At 39.5% G+C, this 19,837-nt stretch overlaps 1 protein-coding gene and 1 pseudogene across 4 annotated transcripts in view; one reads left to right on the top strand and one right to left on the bottom strand.

Annotated features, from left to right (window-relative positions):
- LOC144241579 (large ribosomal subunit protein uL24 pseudogene) overlaps positions 1 to 4,007 on the bottom strand; it is a 20,702-nt pseudogene extending 16,695 nt beyond the window's left edge.
- Positions 4,008 to 4,157: 150 nt separating this feature from the next.
- Positions 4,158 to 19,837, top strand: part of STX11 (syntaxin 11) — a 44,769-nt gene continuing 29,089 nt past the window's right edge. The window contains exon 1 of one of the 4 annotated variants that reach the window (XM_077776063.1): positions 4,158 to 4,338. In XM_077776063.1, the coding sequence (XP_077632189.1) occupies positions 4,272 to 4,338 (67 nt within the window). In that variant the 5' untranslated portion in view covers positions 4,158 to 4,271. The other 3 variants (XM_077776065.1, XM_077776066.1, XM_077776064.1) reach the window with 3 other exon arrangements.

The following is a 19,837-nucleotide window of genomic DNA, read 5'->3' as shown; positions in this document are numbered from 1 at the left end:
AAGAACAAACTAAGCATCCAGTTAGCAGAAGGAGAGAAATAACAAAGATGAAAGTGGATATAAAGGAAGTAGAGACTATAAAGACAATTGAAAAGATCAATGAAACTAAGAGGAGGTTTTTTTTTTTTTTTTGGAAAAAGCAAAGAGTATCGATAAACATTTATCTCAGCTTACCAAGAATAAAAAAAGAGAGAGGACTCAAATAAAGTTAGAAATGAAAGAAGAGACATTACAACTGATACCACAGAAATACATAGGATCATGAGACACTAAAATGAATAATTATATGCCAACAAATCAGGCAACCTAGAAGAAAGAGAAATTTCCTAGAAACGCACAAGCTCCCAAGACTAAATCATGAACTAATACAAAATCTGAATAGACCCATTACAAATAACATGATTAAATCAGTAATAATAAACCCTCCCAACAAAGTCCAGAACCTAATGGCTTCATGGTGAATTCTACCAAATATTTTTAAATTGAGAATCAATCCTTTTCAAACTCTTCAAAAAAAATAGAAGAAAACAGAACACTTCTAAACCATTTTACAAAGTTGGCATTACCTTGATACCAAATCCAATCAAGGACAATGACAAGAAAACAAAATAACAGACCAATATACTGATGAACAATAGATGGAAAATCCTCAACAATGTTAGCAAGCCTAATTCAACAATATATGAAAAAGATGGCACACCATGATCAAGTAGAATTTATTTCAGGGATGCAAGAATGGTTCAACATCTGCAAATCAATCAACATGATACACCACATTAACAAAGTGAAGGATAAAAATCTTACAATCATCTCAATAGATGCAGAAAAAGCATTTCACAAGGCTTAACATTGATTCATGATAAAATCTTGTAACAACCTGAGTACAGAGTGAACATACCTTAACATAATAAAGGCTACATATGACAAGCCCACAGCTGTCATCATGCTCAATGGTGAAAAGCTGAAAGGTTCTCTTCTAAGATCAGGAAAGGAGAAGGATGCCTACTCTTGTCATTTTTACTCAACATGGTACAAGAAGTTCTAGCCAGAGCAATAAGTCAGGAAAAGGAAATAAAATAAAAAAGGAAGAAGTAAAACTTTCTCTATTTGCAGATTGCATGTAATAGATAGAAACTCCTAACAACTCCACCAAAAATTGTGAGAGCTAAAAATTCAGTAAAGTTGGAGGATACAAAATCAATACACAAAAATCAGTTATGTTTCTTTACTCTGACAATGAAATGCCAGTAAGAGAAATTAAGTAAACAATCCACTTACAACTGCATCAAAATGAATGATATATGAAGAATAAATTTAACCAATGAGGAGAAAGATCTATACACTGAGAATTCTAAGACATTGATGAAAGAAACTGAGGAAGGCAAAAATAAATGGGAAGAAATTATGTGTTTATGATTAGAAAAATTAATATTGTTAAAATATCTATACTACCCAAATCAGTTTGATAGAGATTCAATACAATCAAAATTCCAGTGGTATTTTTCACAGAAATAATATGGTATTGGCATAAATACAGGCACATAAATTAATGGTACATAATAGAGAGCCCAGAAATAAACCCATGCATATGTGGTCAACTAATTTTCCATAAAAGAGCCAAGAATATACAATGGAAAAAGAATAGTGTCTTCAATAAATGCTGCTGGGAAACCTGGACAGCTAAATGCAAAACAATGAAACTGAACCTCTATCTTACACCATACACAAAAACCAACTCAAAATACTTGAATAAAAGACCTAAAACCATAAAACTTCTAGAAGAAAACACAGGAGGTAAGATCCTTGACATCAATCTCAGCAATGATTTTTTTAAAATTTGACACCAAAAGCAAAGATAATAAAAGCAAAAATAAACAGGTAAAACTACATCAAATAAAAAGCTGTTGCACAGGAAATCATCAGCAAAATAAAAAGGCAACCTATTTACAAATCATATATCTTATAAGGGGTTAATATCCAAAACATATAAAGGACTCATACAACTCAATATCAAAAACAAAACAAAACAAAACAAAACATTTTAAAAATGAGCAGAGGAACTGAACAGACACGTCTCCAAAGCAGATATACAAATGACCAGCAGGTATATGAAAAGGTGCTCAACATCTATAATCATCAGCAAAATACAAATCAAAAGTACAATGAGGTATCATCTTACATCTGTTAGAGTGGCTATCATCAAAAAGACATGAGATAACAAGTTGAAAAGGATATGCAAAAAGGGGACCCCTTGTGCATTGTTGGTGGGAACGTAAAGTGGTGCAGCCTCTATGAAAAATAGTATGAAAATTCTTCAAAAAACTGAAAACAGAACTACCATATGATCTCGCAATCCCACTTCTAAGTATAAATTCAAAAGAAATGAAAGTAGAATAGTGAAGAGATATCTGCACTCCCATGTTCCTTGCAGCATTATTCACAGTGCCCAAGCTATAGAAAAAACCCAAGGGGTGGCTATGTGGCTCAGTTGGTTGAGCATCCAATTTTGGCTCAGGTCATGATCTCACAGTTCGTAAGTTTTCTCATGTCAGGCTCTGTGCTGACAGCTCAGAACCTAAAGCTTGCTTTGGATTCTGTGTCTCCCTCTCTCTCTGCCCCTCCCCCACTCATGCTCTGTCTCTGTCTCTCAAAAATAAATAAATGTTAGAAACAACCAAAGTGCCTATCAATGGATGAATGGATAAAGAAGATGTGGTATATAGAAACAATGGGATATTATTTGGCCATGAGAAAGAAGGACATTTTGCCGTTTGCGACATTGTGGGTGGACTCTGTGAGCATTATACAAAATTAAATAAGCCAGAAAGAGAAAGGCATATACTGCATGGTATCACTTACATATCGAAACTTTTTTTTTTTTTTTTAAGTCAAACTCATAGAGAGTAGAAAAGTGGTTGCCGGGGCTGGAGGTTGAAAGATATAGGGAGAGGATGGTAAAAAGGTAAAGGCTTTAAGCTATGAGATGCATAAGGTTGAAGATTTAATGTAAAACATGGTGACTATAATTGGTAACACTAAGTTTATATAATTGAAATTTGCTAAGAGAATAGAACTTTTTTGCTTCATCAAAACAACATAAATCAATGCTGCTTATTTTAATATTAATTTTATACTTTTAATATGTAGGCTTGTTCACTTTTCAAAAGTTTTAAATTCCAATGTAGTTAATATTCAATGTTATTTTAGTTTCTGGTGCACTATAGTACAGTTGATTCAACAACGCTATATATTTCTCAGTGCCCATCATGGTAAGTGTATTCTTAATCCCCTTCACCTATTTTCAACCATTTCCCATCTCCCACCCCCCATCTCTGGTAACCAACAGTCTGTTCTCTATAGTTAAGTGTTTCTTTCTTGGTTTGTCTCTCTCTTTTTTGTCCATTGTTTGTTTGTTTTGTTTCTTAAAATCTGCATATGACTTGTTTGAATTTTATAGTTTTCTAATGAGGCTGTAACCATAAGCAACTTATACCATGCTTATGTAAGTTACATTGTATTCATATTATATTCAAGTAATTTGTCAACACTGGGTATCATATATTCTTTTTCCTTGATAAGGAGTCTACTCATGACTGAAGTTGGAGAGATGATATCCTGGGACCCTGAAAGAAATAAGGCATGAATAGATTATATGCAGCATTCACATTTGCATTGTAATCAATTATGAATTCTTATTTGCATGAGGGCATTTGTTTTGTAAATGTTTCTTTGTGACTAGGGATGTAGAACTGTGGCAAAAGTTCCTGTTTCATAATTCAACTTTGTCAATCACCAACCTGTAAAAAATAGAGCTTAAAGAAATCAGCTAGAGTGGCCTGCTTTCAACACAGAGTTAGTGATGCAAGGCTATGTCAGCTCCTACCAAAGATTCCTACCCACACTTGGGCCAGGAACTGCGGCCTGAGAGGAACATCTGTCAGCTTCTCCACCTTCTCCTCAACAAGACCACCAGCCCATGAGCAGATCCCTGCAAGAAGTCTGTCCATCAAATCTGTGAATTTACACCTGAGGCTTTGATCTGTTTTCACTGTGTCAATTTTAGTATGTTCATCTTTAAGACATATTTGTCATTTGAAACACATTTTTTTTTGGTGTGTGTGTGTGGTGTCAATACTGTACTTTTAAATTTTCTTTAGGGTCGTGGAAGGATGCTGGCTGAGGTCCATGCCCCCACAGAAATTATAAACCCTCTCTGAGGAAGGCCTCACTCCACCTGAAGAGTGTGTTAAAGGGAAAAGTAAGACAAAGTCATGGAGCTCCAAGAAGACGATGAAATGGATGAAGAAAAAGAGAAGAAAGCCATTTCTCAGCCCCAAAGTAAGGCTTTTTGGTGTAGACATATGCAGTTTCTAAATGGATGGTACAAATTCGACTAAACGAACACAATATGGATTATAAAAATGTCTAGTCCATTTGTGAGAATTATACTTGTTGGCAACAAATTTAACTATTCAAATTCAAAATCAATATTTAAAGGCTTATGACTAAACTATTACCTATAAAAGGTATGGCTCACTTGCTACATTCTGTTTATGCTTTTCTGTTTCACTTTTATCGGTTCCACAGGACAGGAGGATGGTGCAAAAAGGGGGTTACCAGAAATGAGTATTGAGTAACAGTCTCATCTTAAAAATAGTTTTGCAACTTGTTATGCAAAATCACAGTTGAGAAAAAAACCATTAAGAGCCATGAAGCAGATCAATTATACTATCTCTTCACCTAGTATTTTTTAGCCCCTTCTCTTTCACGGAGAATATGCTATTTGTATGAAAAGAGCAGTCAGTACAAGCTCACCTTCAAGCCTCTTGCAAGTATAACAATATGTCAGAGGAAAATTTTCACTTACTTGCAATTTGGGTTAAAATAAAAAATATAACTATGTCATTTCAGGAATTGTAGCTAGGAATAAGATTTAACTAATTCCAAAATAGTATAATTCCACCACCAATTTTCTATCCCTCCTATGTACCATGCACAGAAAAATAAGCTTCCTAAACAATAAGAAATTTGCTCTTCTAGGAGTTATCTGTTGCATTCTTTTCTCTCTTTTTTTTTTTGTAATTTTTCTAAGCTTATATAAGTTTAGATATTGCTCTTTTAAAAATTTTTTAATGTTTATTTATTTTTCAGAGAAAGAGATAGAGTGTGAGTGGGAGAGGGGCAGAGAGAGAGGGAGACACAGAATTGGAAGCAGGCTCCAGGCTCTGAGCTGTCAGCACAGAGCCCGATGTGGGGCTCAAACTCATGAGCAGTGAGATCATGACCTGAGCTGAAGTCAGATGCTTAACTAACTGAGCCACCACCCAGGTGCCTCTAGACACTGCTCGTTGAGGATAGATAACAGGATAAGAGAAATCCTTTGCTTTGAATACTCCTTAGATTTTGGTTCTTCTGTGGTCTTTGACGTTGTTCTTGTATTCTTTATTGGTGGTTAAGAACACGGACTTTTGTGTTGGACACCAGGATTTGAGTCTAGGGTCCTTTGCTTGCTGGCACTGTGACAGTGGACAGAAGACTTTAAGGTTCATTTCTTCCTCTGTCAGATGGGGTTGGGTTGTACATGCTTCATCATTTTGTGATGAAAATTAAACAAGATAATATATGAAAACATTAGCATAGTGCTTGGCACACTGCAACTGTATTAGTGTTAGTATTAAAGTATTAGTTATCTTTAATCTAGATATTAGCATTATGGGGTTTATATAATTTTAAATGAACTGATGTCTGCTAATAATTGTACAGTTAAACACTGAGCCTCAAAGGGTGTCTTAGTCCATGTAGGCTTTACGCTATAGGAAAAATACTCTAGACTTTATGGCTTATCAATAGCATAAATTTATTTGTCATAGTTCTGGAGACTAGGAAGTCTACTATCAAGGTGCCAACAGATTTGGTGTCTGGTGAGAGCCCGCTTCCTGGGTAATAGATGGTCATCTACTTGCTGTGTTCTCACATGATGGAAGGGTCAAGAATGCTCTGTGGGGCCACTTTATAAGAACATGAATCTCGTTCTTGAGGGCTCCATCCTCATGACCTAGTCACCTCCCAAGGCCTTCCTTCCTAATACCATCACATTGGGAATTAGATTACAACATGAATTTTTGGCAGACACAAACATTTAGTGTATAGGAAGGGGTTAGAAACTCCAGTAAGCTGTGTATATTGAGTAATGATGGCTTGTTTGTAGTACTGAGGTATAGATTTCCTCCCACAGAACTGAAAGTTTATTAGATATTAAAATACTTAATATCTTAAAAACTAACCAACTTGTTTTATAGTCTTATTTATATGTATCTCCATAAATAATATTTTATGTAGAGAAGCTATATGCAAAAAGATTTGCCTATGAATCAGAGTATTTTTCTAGTCTGAGTGTGCTGGAGAAAAATGTATATTATATGACACACAATATGGTTTCTTCATAAAGCTAACTAATGAACTGAAATAAGGGGATACTAAAATGATCAAGGAACATTTTTGTAAGGACCGTAGGTATAAAATTTTCAGAACAGGGATTTGGACACTGTGGTCTAGCTAATGGTTAAGGATGCTGTATCAGGGTCCTGGCAGGAGACAGATGACACATTCAAATTAGAATAATTCAATGAAGGTTTATAAATAAAGGTAATATTTAAAGGTATAGGCAGAGTGGAAACCATAGGAACTCTTAGGCTGTTGTACCCCAGGCCTGAGAATCATGAGTAGGGAAAGAAAATCAGAACCAGGAAGGAGAAGGAATCATGTAGAACAGACAACTTTAGAGGAACAGTGACCTGTTGAGAACACAGAGAGCCCTTCTGTTTGAAATAATTCCCAGACCTCATCCGCTGCTTCTGCTCCCCTGCTAGATCTCCCTGTTGGCCAAGTCCAAGAGAATCCAGAGCACAGGAGCCGATTGCAATAATCCATTGAGATCAACCATCCAAGGTAGAGAGTAGGATGGACAGAGGTAGAAAGTAGATCTGAAGGGGCAAACAGAAGATGCCTGCATACATGCTGACATGATAAAAATCTAGAATTTATTTTTTCTTGTTACTATATTCATTGGTGGTGTGTGTTTATAAAAGAGTTGAAGCTTTATTAACATGCACTAGACAAAAGCCTTACAAGAATTAAATTTTAAGCTACTTAGAACAATGGAAGAAAAGAATGTACCTTAAAATCATGTTTTGTTGAAAACAACCAGTGCTAGATCCATATTCCCAAATCTCATTAGGCCACCCTCTAAAATGTCATCTCTGTGCCCTGAGCTCCCAAGTTCAGCTCAGTGCTTACCTGTGTCATTCATTCACTCATCTTTCAACAAATATTTATTGACAGTCTCTAACATCCTAGGTATGGTGTTAGGCTCAGGGTAAAAAGTAGTAAAGTGGTAAAGTATTAAGTGGAGACATAATCTCCATTCTGAATCTAAGACTATTTTATTAAATCAGTGGTTTAGCAGATAACAGTTTTGAATGACATAGAGAAAGGTTTAAACAGTTTAGTAAACCTGTGTTCATAAAGAAGAGCAACAGAACCGCATGATCACTGAAAGTCCAAATATAATATTTAAACATAATAATTTGAGACTTTGCATAGCAGCCATTTATGTAGTAAGGGCCGTAGACTTTATAAGGCAGCATATTCCCTCCCTCCTAAAAGAAAGAACTTTATCTTAAATTTTAAGCTGTCCAATTCTGGAAAAGCTTATCCAAATATGATCTGTGAGCCAAAGCACAGGGTGCTAGCAGGATCAATATAGTAACCAATATAGTAACCAAAGAACCGTCTGCAATCATGCTAATTTCCTATTCTGCACAGTCCAATGCAGTGTGGGCACTAATTACCATTAGCTATGGTGACCATTATGCATTGAAAATGTCACAGAGACTGAGGAACTGAATTTAAAATTTTGCTTAATCTTAATTAATTTAAATTTAAATAGCTACATGTGGCTGCAATAATGGACAGTAAAGATCTAGAACAAGATGTGCAAGATGGGGCTTGCTGATTCATTTAACCTCATTTTCCTTTTTGACAGGGCTAACAACAGCTGTTCATTTACTCATACACCATCATGTGCCTAGCAGCATAGAGAGGAATTTCCATAGAGAAGAAATCAAAGATAGGTCATAAGAAGATAACAAGTGTTGGCAAGGGGGTGGAGAAACCAGAACCCTTGTGCATTGCTGGTATGAATGTAAACTAGTGCAGCTACTGTGAAGAATGGTGTGCGGACACCACAAAAAATTACACAGAGAATGACTATATGATCCAGCAACTCCACTTCTGGGTATGGACTCCAGAAAATTTGACGAAAAGACTGAAAAAGAAATAGTATTCAGCCTTTAAAAGGAAAAAGATTCAGGTTACCTGGGTGGCTCAGTCGGTTAAGCATCTGACTCTTGATTTCAGCTCAGGTCATGATCTCATGGTTTGTGAGACTAAACCCTGTGTTTGGCTTTGCGCTGACAGGATGGAGCCTACTTGGGATTCCCTCTCTCTATTTATTTCTCTCAAGATTCTGACACATGCTGTAACATAGATAAATCCTGACCATTATGCTGAATGAAACAAGCCAGCTACAAAGGAACAAATATTGTGCCATTCCATTTGTATAACATATCTAGAGTAGTCAAATTGATAGAGACAGTAAGTAGAATGATCACTGCCAGGGGCTGGAGAGAGGGGGGAATGGAGAATTAGTGTTTAATGGGCACAGAATTGTCAGTTGGGGTAGGTAAATTTTTCTGGAAATGGATGGTGACGGTCACACAGCAGTGTGAATGTACTTACGTAACTGAACTTTGCGCTTTCAAATGGTTACGATGAAAAATTTTAAGTTACATATATTTTATCACTTGCAAAAAAGACAGGTTAAACATATGCCCTCGAGGAGTTTGCAACCTAGCGTGGCAAAGAGAAATGGTGGTTGGTGATCACGACATGGAGTGGGGATAAAATACGTCTATTTAGCTGAAGGCTATTGAGGAGTTGCATCTGAGGGGGTAGCTGGGCTAGATGTCCTTCCAATCCTGAGTTTCAATAAGTTTATGAGCACTTCAAATTTGGGATGGCAGGAGGGTATGAAATAGTGTATACAGAGGACAAGCCTTGGTGAGGAAGCTATGCCTTTCTCCAAGTGCTTCCCCCTCTTTATCTGGATTTACCCTAGAGTCCTCATCCATACTCATAGTTCAGGAAATCTAGACTGGAGGTGAGAGCCAACCTTTCCAGAAAAAAATGTATAAAATATAGGAGACCTACCTGGTGGGCACATCAATTGCAGAAAACCCAGGTCAGTCTAGAATTTGTCATTACCAGTATCTTCATTCCTTCATCAGCTAAGTCTCAAAGAAACCACTCTCTGATAACCAACTTGCATTTTTCCAACTGGATCTCTCTAATCCCCTCACTGCACAAATTTTTGATACCCTGGAATCTTCAATCCACCAACCTAACACCTTTCCACTTTGCCTCAATGCCATCATTCATGTTCTCTCTTCTCTCCTCTCTCCTCTCATGATAAATGCCATGGTCCTTCCTTATAATCATTCTCTTGCATAGATGCTCCAGGTTCTTGGCCCTCTCTCCTCCATCCTATTCAGCTGGCCAAACCCAAACTCCACTTGTATCTGGACCTCTGCCTAGCATTATTTGTACCCAAGTAGGAAAATGAGACTGGTCAGAACACACAACTATTTTGACTGGTCTCCCTTTATATCCATGATCCCTGACTTGAAATGAACCCTTAGTATTATCCAGCAATCTGACTATATTTTCAAAGTTCGTTTACTCTCTCACTATCCCTGGGAGATGTTTCAAATGGAATACCCTTTTTATGAACTTTCTTCTCTACTCCTCACTCTCCACTGATAACCTTGCTTTTTCATTGAGAAAATATATTCCTGCCTCCACAATTAACAGTATCTGTGCCCATATGTTCTGTCTTCCCTCCTGCTTTCAGAAAAAAATTTCTATCTTCTCCAACTTAACCCCAACATTCCTTTCATGCATTGGATTCCATCCTTGCTCATCTACTCAAGAACACTGCTTCAGCAACGATCTTTTCTCTCCTGCACCATCAATTGCTCCTTGTTTTTTGGCTTATGCCCATGAGCATACACACAGGTGTGTCTTCTAATTAAAAATAAAAATCTCTCTCTTAACCATGTATTTCCTTCCAGCTTTTGCCTCGATCTTCTGTCTCCATTTACTCTTTTTTTATTCTCTACGGGCCCAATCCATACAGGCTTTGATCACTACACACCACCCAAATTCTTATCAAGTGTGTGCTGACCTGCACATGGCCACGCCCATTGCTCAGTTTTCAGTTCTAATTTCATCCACTTTAGCAGGGTTTGATAAGTTGATCTTTCTTGAAACACTGCTTTCATTTGGCTTCTGGAACACCATTCTTTGTTAGTCTACCTCCTAGATCACTGATTATGCTTTCTTATTCTCCTTTTTTTGATTCTTCATGCTCCTTGATCCCTGACCCTTGGAGTGCCCCATGGCTTAGACTGCAGACATCTAAATTCTACCTGCACACCACAAATCACTAAAGACTTCCCAAGTGATATCATCATCCGAGACACACCTGTCCAAATGCCTTCTTGACAACTCTAACTTAAAGTGTCCAAAATGGAGCTCTTAATTCCCAGCAACTTCCCCTCCCTCCTCCAGCCCCACAACTTGCTGCTCAACAGTCTTCTTGGTTAGCAAAAGGAACCTCTTTTCTTCTAATTGCTCTGAGTAAAAACCTTAACTCATCCTGACTTCTTTTACTCTCTCATGTCCTACAACCAATTAATCAGCCAGTCATGTCAGCTTCTCCTTGGCAATATACCCAGAACCTGCCCATTTCTTACCAGCTCTACTGCTATGGTTTTGTATCAGTCAGGGTGGTTCAGAGAAACAGAACATATATAACGGAGGCTGAGAACTTCCAAGATCTTCAGTTGGCAAGATGGAGACCCAGGAAAGTTGGTGGTATAATTCCAGTCTGAGTCCAAAGGTCTGAAAAGCAGGAGAGCAAATGTTATAACTACCAGTTTGAGGCCAGATCTGAAGGCAGGAAAAAGTTGATGTCCAAGCTCAAACTCAGGCCTAGAGAGGATCAATTCTCCCTTACCCAGCCTGCTGTTCTATTCAGGCCTTTAACAGATTGGATGGCTCCCGCCCATATTGAGGTGGGCAATCTGCTTTACTCATTCTATAGATTCAAATGTTAATCTCTTCTAAAACACTCTTAGAGACACATCCAGAATAATCCTTAACCTGGGAACCCCACTGCCCAGTGGAGTTGTCAGATAAAATTAATCAGCACAGTTTACTAACTGGTTGGCTTTCTTCCATCCTCTCCCGCTAACCGGTCTACACAATAGCAAATTAAAAAAAAGAAAAAAAAGCCGTATCAGGTCACTCTTCTACTAAAAACTCTTCAGTGTCTTCCTTTCTTAATCAGAGTAAAATTTTAAAAGTATCATGACCACCAAGGTCCTACATGCTCCATTCCCCAGCCCTAGTACCACCACCCATCACCCTTCCCCCACTCATTCTGTTCTACCCACATTGACACTAATCCAAGAAGCCAAGAACACTCCTGCCTCAGGGCCTCTACATCTACAGATCGCTCTGCTTGAAATGGTCATAACCCAACTATCCGCATTATTTCCTCCTCAACTCTTTTTGTTTTGTTTTGTTTTTAATCTTGGAGGCCTCTGAAATAAACTTTTTAAAAAAGTTTTTTTTGCACCGCTCATCTCTCTTATTTTGCTTTACTTTTTTTTTTTTTAAATATTTTTATTTNGCGAAAGTCGGACGCTCAGCCGACTAAGCCACCCAGGCGCCCCTATTTTGCTTTACTTTTATTTAAAAATAATTTTAATGTTTATTTTTGAGAGAGGGAGAGACAGAGCATGAGTGGGGCAGGGGCAGAGAGAGAGAGAGAGAGAGAGAGAGGGAGACATAGAACCCGAAGCAGGCTCCAGGCTCTGAGCAAGCATTCAGCACAGAGCCTGACTTGGGCCTGAACCCACAAACCGTGAGATCATGACCTGAGCTGAAGTCAAACGCTTAACTGACTGAGCCACCCAGGTGTCCCTAGCTTTACTTTTAATAAACGCTATTTTTTAGAACAGTTTTAGATTTACAAAAAAATTGCAAGGATAGTATAAAGTGTTTTCATAAACCTTGTACCCATTTTCTTCTATTATTACCATCTTCTAATCAATATGGCACACCATCACAACTAATGAACCAATCTTGATATTATATTGCTAATGAAAGTCCATCCTTTATTCAGATTTCCTAACTTTTTACCTTACGGCCCTTTTCTGTTCCACGATCCCATTCAGGATCCCACTTACATTTAGGTGACATGTCTCCTTAGGTTCCTCTAGACTAACAGTTTTTCAGACTTTCCTTGTTTCTGATGACATGGACAGTTCAGAGAAATACTGGCCATGTATTTTGGAGGATGTCCCTCTGTTTGTTGTCTGATGTTTTTCTTATAAGAACTGGGGTCATGGGCTTGGGAGAGGAAAACCACAGAGGCAAAGTGACATTTTCATCACATCATATCATAAGCGCATACTATCAGTATGATTTATGACTGTTAATATTGACCTTGATCTTCTGGCCGAAGTGGTGCCTCCATCGTGAACTTACTCGTTTTCTCCTTTCTATGCCTTACTTTTTGGAAGAAGTCATTATGGGCCGGCCATACTTAAGGAGTGGGAAATCATGCTTCTCTTCCTTAAGGGTGGAGTATCTACATAAACTTTTACAAATTCTGCAGGGGAGATTTATCTCCAGTTAGCATTTATTTATTTATTCAACTACTTATACCATTAAACGCTCATGGGTTTTATTTTTTACTTCGGATTGGAGTCTAATACTACTTTATTGTGTTGCTCAAAGTGTTGTAGCGTCGTCCTTTGGGAGCTCTTTCAGTTGGGTTCTGCCTTTTGAAATTCCCCATCAACAAGGGCTTTGTTTTTGTTGTTGGCGGTGGTGGTGATGGTGGTTTTTTGTTGGTGTATGTGTATGTGTGTGTGTGTGTGTGTCTATGTGTGTGTGTGTTTTAGCATTCCCTAACTTTTAAGCCTCAGCCTTATTTTTCAAGATACTCACCGCCATTTGGCGTAATGTACACTTCATGTGTTTATCTTTCCCCACTGGAATGACAGGTCTTCGAAGGCACGGTCTTGGTATTTTTAACCACGGTAAGTACCCTCAGCCCTCGAGTGGACGCTCTTGGTACCGAATGAGTGACTGAAGCCGGCGGGGGTTCTGGCCCACTTGAGAGCGGGGAGTCCAAGGGGGCTCAGCCTCGGTGGGGCGCTCAGGGTCCCGGCGCGTGGAGTCACGCTCCAGGTTTCCCTCCGTCTCACGACGCCCAGCGCGGGACCGGCGCCCGCTCAGGACACAGCTTCTCGCTTCCCACGTTCGGTCCCGTTCCGGGTTCGTTTTTTCCCTTTGTACCTCTTTTTTTCTCCCTGACTGTCCCAGGGGCGGGGACGCGCCCCTCTGGGCCGAGCGCCGAAAGCTGCGGGGGGCGCCCGGGTGGCCTCGCGGTTGGGGCGTCGAGGAATTTCTCGCGGGAGGGATTTCGGGTCTGGCGCCGGTGCTCACGCCGACTCTTCGCGCCTGAGGAAACGCGGACTTGGGTTTCTTAGGTACGTCGGGGTGATTGTTTTTCTCCCAATGGGCAAGGACTGCGCATTTAGGGCTTCATAGAAATTTTGGGGCGCCTGGGTGGCTTAGTCGGTTAAGCGTCCGACTTTCGCTTAGGTCATGATCTCGCGGTTCGTGGGTTCGAGCCCCGCGTCGGGCTCTGTGCTGACTGCCAGCTCAGAGCCTGGAGCCTGTTTCAGCCTGTGACTCCCTGTCTCTCTGACCCTCCCCTGCTCACGCTGTCTCTCTCTCTCTCTCTCTCTCCTAGAAATAAATAAAAAACATTTTAAAAAATTCTTTCAGATACGGCTTCTCTTACAAAGTCTTTAAGTAAGACTGCTTTGGTTTTAGGTCGAAAGGCTGAAGTTCTTGTGAGTTACTGGGGACTTGACTTTGGTGTGGTCACCTGTTCACTCCCTGTTTTAGGTTGCACTTTCTCAAAAACACCCGAATGTGAGTACTTCTTGACTTGAAGTCCTTGACATAATGACTCAGGAGCCAGGAAATACGAAGACATTGATATTGCCTTGAAATAGTTCCTTCCAACCCCACGTAAGATTTTTTTTTTTTTTTAGAACAGTGAAGACAAAAAGTAGTGGCAACGTGACTTCAAGAACCACACCTTCCCTAGAGGGAATTCTAGACTCCGCCAACACTAGCTGAGATCTATATTACTTCCTGTGGTTCTCATGCACTTGTTTAAGCCGTTTCTCAGCAAAGGGAGGAGTTGTTATTTCCACCCGGGTATCCAAAAATGAGTCACAGGGCTGCTCTTTTAAATGGGAGGCTTTTTAAATGAACTTTTGAAAAGTGAGGTTTGCTCTGAGTGTGTGTAAAGGAAGATTCAAATGTGAAATGCATGCAGTGTTAAACTCAGGCTAGTGGTATCGGAAGTAACAGTTAAAGTTTTCAGTTTCCTGAAGCGCCTGATGGTACAGCATACCAGCCAGGGTCACTAGGCTGATGTCAGATAAGCATCAAAATCATGTGCTTTGCCACAGAGGCCCAAGAGAAAATGAAGTTCATTATTCAATAACCATATGTTATTACTTTCAGTGGAATCGTATGGTACTAATATGCCATTATACAAAGTGATTGAATGTCACTCTCTGCATCTAAATGTTTTGGACAGTTTGTATTTAGTAAATTAGTGCCACGTGAATATTTTTGAAGACGATGAATACCAGTTGGAGCTGAGAAATTAAACTATTTAAGCTGACAGGTCCCATTGCAGCTGAGTAGTGGCTCTTGGGAAAGAACCATACCGTGTCCATGCCCAGTAAAGAGGAGGCCAGCGTCTCTGGTGGAGGTGAGTTGAGCTCAGCAAACAGTTGTTAGGCACCTTCTCTGTGCCAGGCTCTTCACAGAGCTCTGGTTATGCAATTGTGAATAAGACAGGATGTTGCTGAAAAGGGCCATAAAGACCAGTGTGGAAGGTTGGGAAAGCCAATGAAGGAGAGGGGCGTTATGACAAATCTGTGCCCACAGTAGGGCTTCTGTCCCAATACGACTGGTGTTTGTGCAGATCTGGGACTTTCAATGAACGACCTCATTGCTGGAAGAATGAGTAAAGTTCTGAATTTAATCCTCTACTTTGTCGACAGCCTGTTGTGTTTATTCAGTAAGCATTTCATTCAGTGAGTGATTTGAAAATGTATTAATTGGAAAGGCATGATTTTTTAAAGTGTTTGATAATCATATTTCATATTATTTCCTGGGTAAAAAGAAACCTAGCCTGGTATTACCCCTAGATAATTACAGGTACTTATAATTTACTTACCTTTTAAAAACAGAGTAGGGGCACCTGGGTGACTCAGTGGATTAAGCGCCGGACTTTGGCTCAGGTCATGATCTCATGGGTTCGCGGGTTCAAGCCCCGCATCAGGCTCTGTGCTGACAGCTTGGAGCCTGGAGCCTGTTTCGGATTCTGTGCTGCCGTCTCTCTCTGCCCCTCCCCTACTCACACTCTGTCTCACTCTGTCTCTCAAAAATAAATAAATGTAAAAAAAAATTAAAAATAAATAAAATTTTTTTTAAAAACCCAAAGTACTGGGGTACCTGGGTGGCTCAGTTAGTTTAGCATTTGACTTCAGCTTTGGTCATGATCTCATGGTTTATAGGTTCAAGCCCCACATCAGCTCTGTACTGACACCTTAGAGCCTGGGGCCTGCTTTGGATTCTGTGCCCCTCCCCTGCTCATGTTCTGTCTCTATCTCTGAAAAAATAAATAAAAATGTTTAAAAAATTTTTTTAAATAAACAGAGGAGCTAATTAATGGCTTATAATTTTATAAAACCATATTGAAGTAACCTCCTGATCATTGTTTTTTATAGTTCAAATCAATATTTTCTAACACATTATCTTCGCACAAGTCAGAATGACCAAATCCACTTTGTCACAGTTTACTGTGGAGATTGAAATCTCCTGAGGTACTTTGGACTTGATGCCAAAATCTATTCAGTTTCTACAATTCTGTAAGGTATCCAACTAGTGAGGGAAACTACTAAATTTGAGATAACTCTAATTTCCATATTTCATTTCTCCTTGAGGGCCTCAAAGTTACTTTTTCTATGAGGAAGAAAGGATTGAGTGTGTTCTTCATCATTATACTCCCTGGCCTTGGTACAGGCACTACTTGTGGCAGGTGTTAGGAAGTATTTATTAATTGAATAATGAGCCTTAATGTAAAAGGGGGAGTTATCAGGTGGATGGAGGGATAGTCAGCCCAGCAGAAGGATCAACATTGTGCCATCTGGGAACGCCAGCCTGGTCAGTGTGGGTACGGGATGAGGGCTGGGGAGACAGATTGGGCCACATCACCAAGGCCCATGGGCCATGTTGGACCTGTGAATTCATCCTATAGAAGACTCCAGCAAGTGAATGATACTGTCAGATACGTGTTTAGGAAAGACAAATTAGAATCAAGATGGAGAATAGATTGGATGAACACAACACTAGCCTTAGAGAAACACACTGGAGATTACTATAGTATTTGAGAAGAGAAATTGGAGAAGGTTTGAGTCAGGCAGTGATAGTGAGGAGTGGAAAGAGGAAAGGAGCTGTTATGTTTAATAGGCAGAACTTGGCTACATCTTTAGGGGTGGGCAGTGAGAGGAAGGAGTTTAGGATGACTCCTACATTCCTAGTTAATGACTAGAAGTGGGATGTAAGCGGAAGAGTAAGTTTGTATTAAGTGAGGGCCTTATTCAGTGCTTGACACATAATCAGTGGCCATTCAATTTTTTGAATGAGGGGCACCTGTGTGGCTCAGTCAGTTAAGCGTCCGACTTTGGCTCAGGTCATGATCTCCCAATTCAGTTGGTGAATTTGAACCCCACATTGGGCTTGGTGCTGACAGCTCAGAGCATGGAGCCTGCTTTGGAATATGTGTCTCCCTCGCTCTCTGCCCTTCACCCACTCATGCTCTGTCTCTGTCTCTCAAAAAATAAATAAATGGTAAAAAAAAAATTAAAAAAGAGGTTTTGAATGAATGAATCAATAATAGTAATGATAATAATAATAGCTAAAATGCACTGAGTGCTTATCAGTGCCAGACACAATTCTAGGCTCATTGTATGAATTCAGTCTTTTATTCCTCACTGCAATCCTATGAGATAGGTACTATAATTGACTGCTTTTGACAGGTGAATAATGTGTAATGTTAGTAATTGATAGAGCTAACAATAGATCAATCAATAGATTGATCCCAAGTGCTTAGCTCCAGAACTTATGTTCTGAACCACACTACTTTGATATGGCATTTCCAAGAATGAATGAATGAATGAATGAATGAATGAATGAATGAAGTCTCGGACACTGTGGTAAACTCAAATTGGAGCACTGTCTCAGTGCCAGCAATTCTTCTTTCGGGGATAGCCCAATGTATAAGATGGACCCTCAGTGGCTCTGCTGGGCTGCATGGCACCCCTCCCCCTTCCTTCACCCAAGGTATATCTGGTCGATCTAGGAATAGACCTAGGATAATCAGAAAATTTCTCCTAGGAATGTTAAACACTTTTATGGAGACTCACTCTGGCTGAAAGTTCCCAGAGCTTCAACAACTCTGTCTTCCAAGCTGCCTTAGTTACCACTCTCCCTAAACACTGAATGTTCACTGCTTTGTGTTCCTTAGATACAGTCAATGATCTGTTGCTAAAATCTGTAGTATTCCTTTTGTGGGGAAACAGAAAGGCTGGCCCAGGGGTATGAATTTCCAGAGCAGGGTCCAGTGGTAGAATTACTAACAAATTCAGGCAGCTGCATAACTCCAGATCTTATACTCCTGTTTTGTGGTCTGCCTTCTGGGGCCTGTTTTGTTCTGGTTTTACCCTGAAGCTTACCTACCCCTCTTGTTTATAACTTCCAGAATCTTATTAAGTGAAGCTGGCCTGCAGTGTCCCCTGTCCTCTTGACTTTAACTGAGCAAAACAGCTCATACCTCTAGGGATTAGGGCCTATTTTCTTTCTTTTTGTTTTTATTTTTTAATCTTTATTTTTGAGAGAGAGAGAGACAGAGCTCAAGCAGAGGAGGGGCAGAGAGAGAGGGAGACACGGAATCCCAAGCAGGCTCCAGGCTCTGAGCTGTCAGCACAGAGCCCTATGTGGGGCCCGAACTCACAAACTGTGAGATCATGACCTGAGTCAAAGTTGGACACTTAACCTCCTGAGCCACCCAGGTGTCCCATAGGGCCTCTTTTCTATTTTCAGCATCCAAGTAGATTCCTTTGGTCTCAATAAAGGTGTTTTTGATGAACAACCCCAACTCCCTCCCTCCTTCCCCTCAAAACCTGGCCTCTGCTCTTTTCTGTTCTCATTAGTTCACGAGTTGGATTAAAACTTTGATTTTTGTTCAGAAAGCAGGGTCTAATTATCTGTTCCTCAAAAGTCTCTACTTTGGACTATTTAAAGATTACAAACACTGAATTATTGTACTACCTAAACTGAATCAGCAGACTCCTCTTTAAGTTTGAAGTTTTAAAATATTTTCTCCATGCATGAAGGAAATGTTTCATTCAGTATTTCTTCACATTTAACAGGAAACCAAGGTATTTATAGCTTCCCATCATATGAGACTGACATGAAGCCTTCTGGAATGATCCAGCCCACATGTTTACCCCTTGGTCTGAATCCCTGTATTCCTGTATTCACTCAATGCTCAAATAATAAGAAAGAGAAAAGTTTTGGTTAATATTTCATGTGGGTTTGTCTTCATTTGGACTGTGGTTTCTCTGTGAGCAGAGTCACTGGGGTTGGGGGCTCTCATAGGTCTGTCAGCTTCCTTCCAGTTTTAACCATTCTGTGACTTTTGCTGATAATAAAACCATCTGTCACATGAAGTCATTTGTTAGCCACGCCTTCCTGGTCTGTAAATACTAGACATTGTTTGTATATCTCATCTAAGTTCTTGGTAAGGTTCAATAATTTGGCAACTTTTAATATAAAGCATAGTTTAGAATTGGTAATTTCCAGTTATCCTTCTTGAGCTAACTCAGTGTTTTTCAACTTGATTTGTGTACTGTTGTGTTTTTTTTTTTTTTTCAGTGGCTCTAATATCAAGGTAATCCAGAAAATACTAAGTTGCCTGGGAAAGTATTCCTCATTTTGTATACCCAGCTGTTTTACTGGTTTCTCTGTTCAAAGATGTAAAATGACATTCCGTTACTCATTGCATAACTTATTGGGCAAAAATGTGAATTCCGACTTTACAGAGTAGTGGAAATTACTCTGTTGCTATCTTCATATGGAAACAGCGAACGAGTATCATTCTGTCTTCTGTTTCAGTTTCAAGATTGCAGCAATGCATATGTCACCCCCTGGTTTTATTTCTAATTTTTTTATTACATGCCTAGGTGTATTGATTAGTGACACAGATCTGTTGGTTTGAGAAAGTAGGACGCAGTGTGTAAGCTGAACTGTAGCATATTGGTAGACCCCTACTTCCTTCTCCCCTCTTCCCTGATTACTGCATGGTAAACCAGGATATAGCTGAGGATACTATACAGCTCTTCATTAGTTAGAAAATACTCTCATACATAGTTCCTCTTTTACTTCTCATAAAAGTCTGGCCAAAAGTATTTTTGTTGTTGCCTGTATTTGAAATCTATACATGGGGAAGGACACTCTTGGAGAAATTAAGTGACCCCCTCCCCCCATT

This window comes from Crocuta crocuta, unplaced genomic scaffold (genome assembly GCF_008692635.1).
Source record: "Crocuta crocuta isolate KB4526 unplaced genomic scaffold, BGI_CrCroc_1.0 scaffold25, whole genome shotgun sequence".
In the NCBI taxonomy this organism is placed as follows: domain Eukaryota; kingdom Metazoa; phylum Chordata; class Mammalia; order Carnivora; family Hyaenidae; genus Crocuta; species Crocuta crocuta.
Note: the sequence above shows the minus strand (reverse complement) of the source record. Positions and strands in the feature narration are given on the sequence as shown.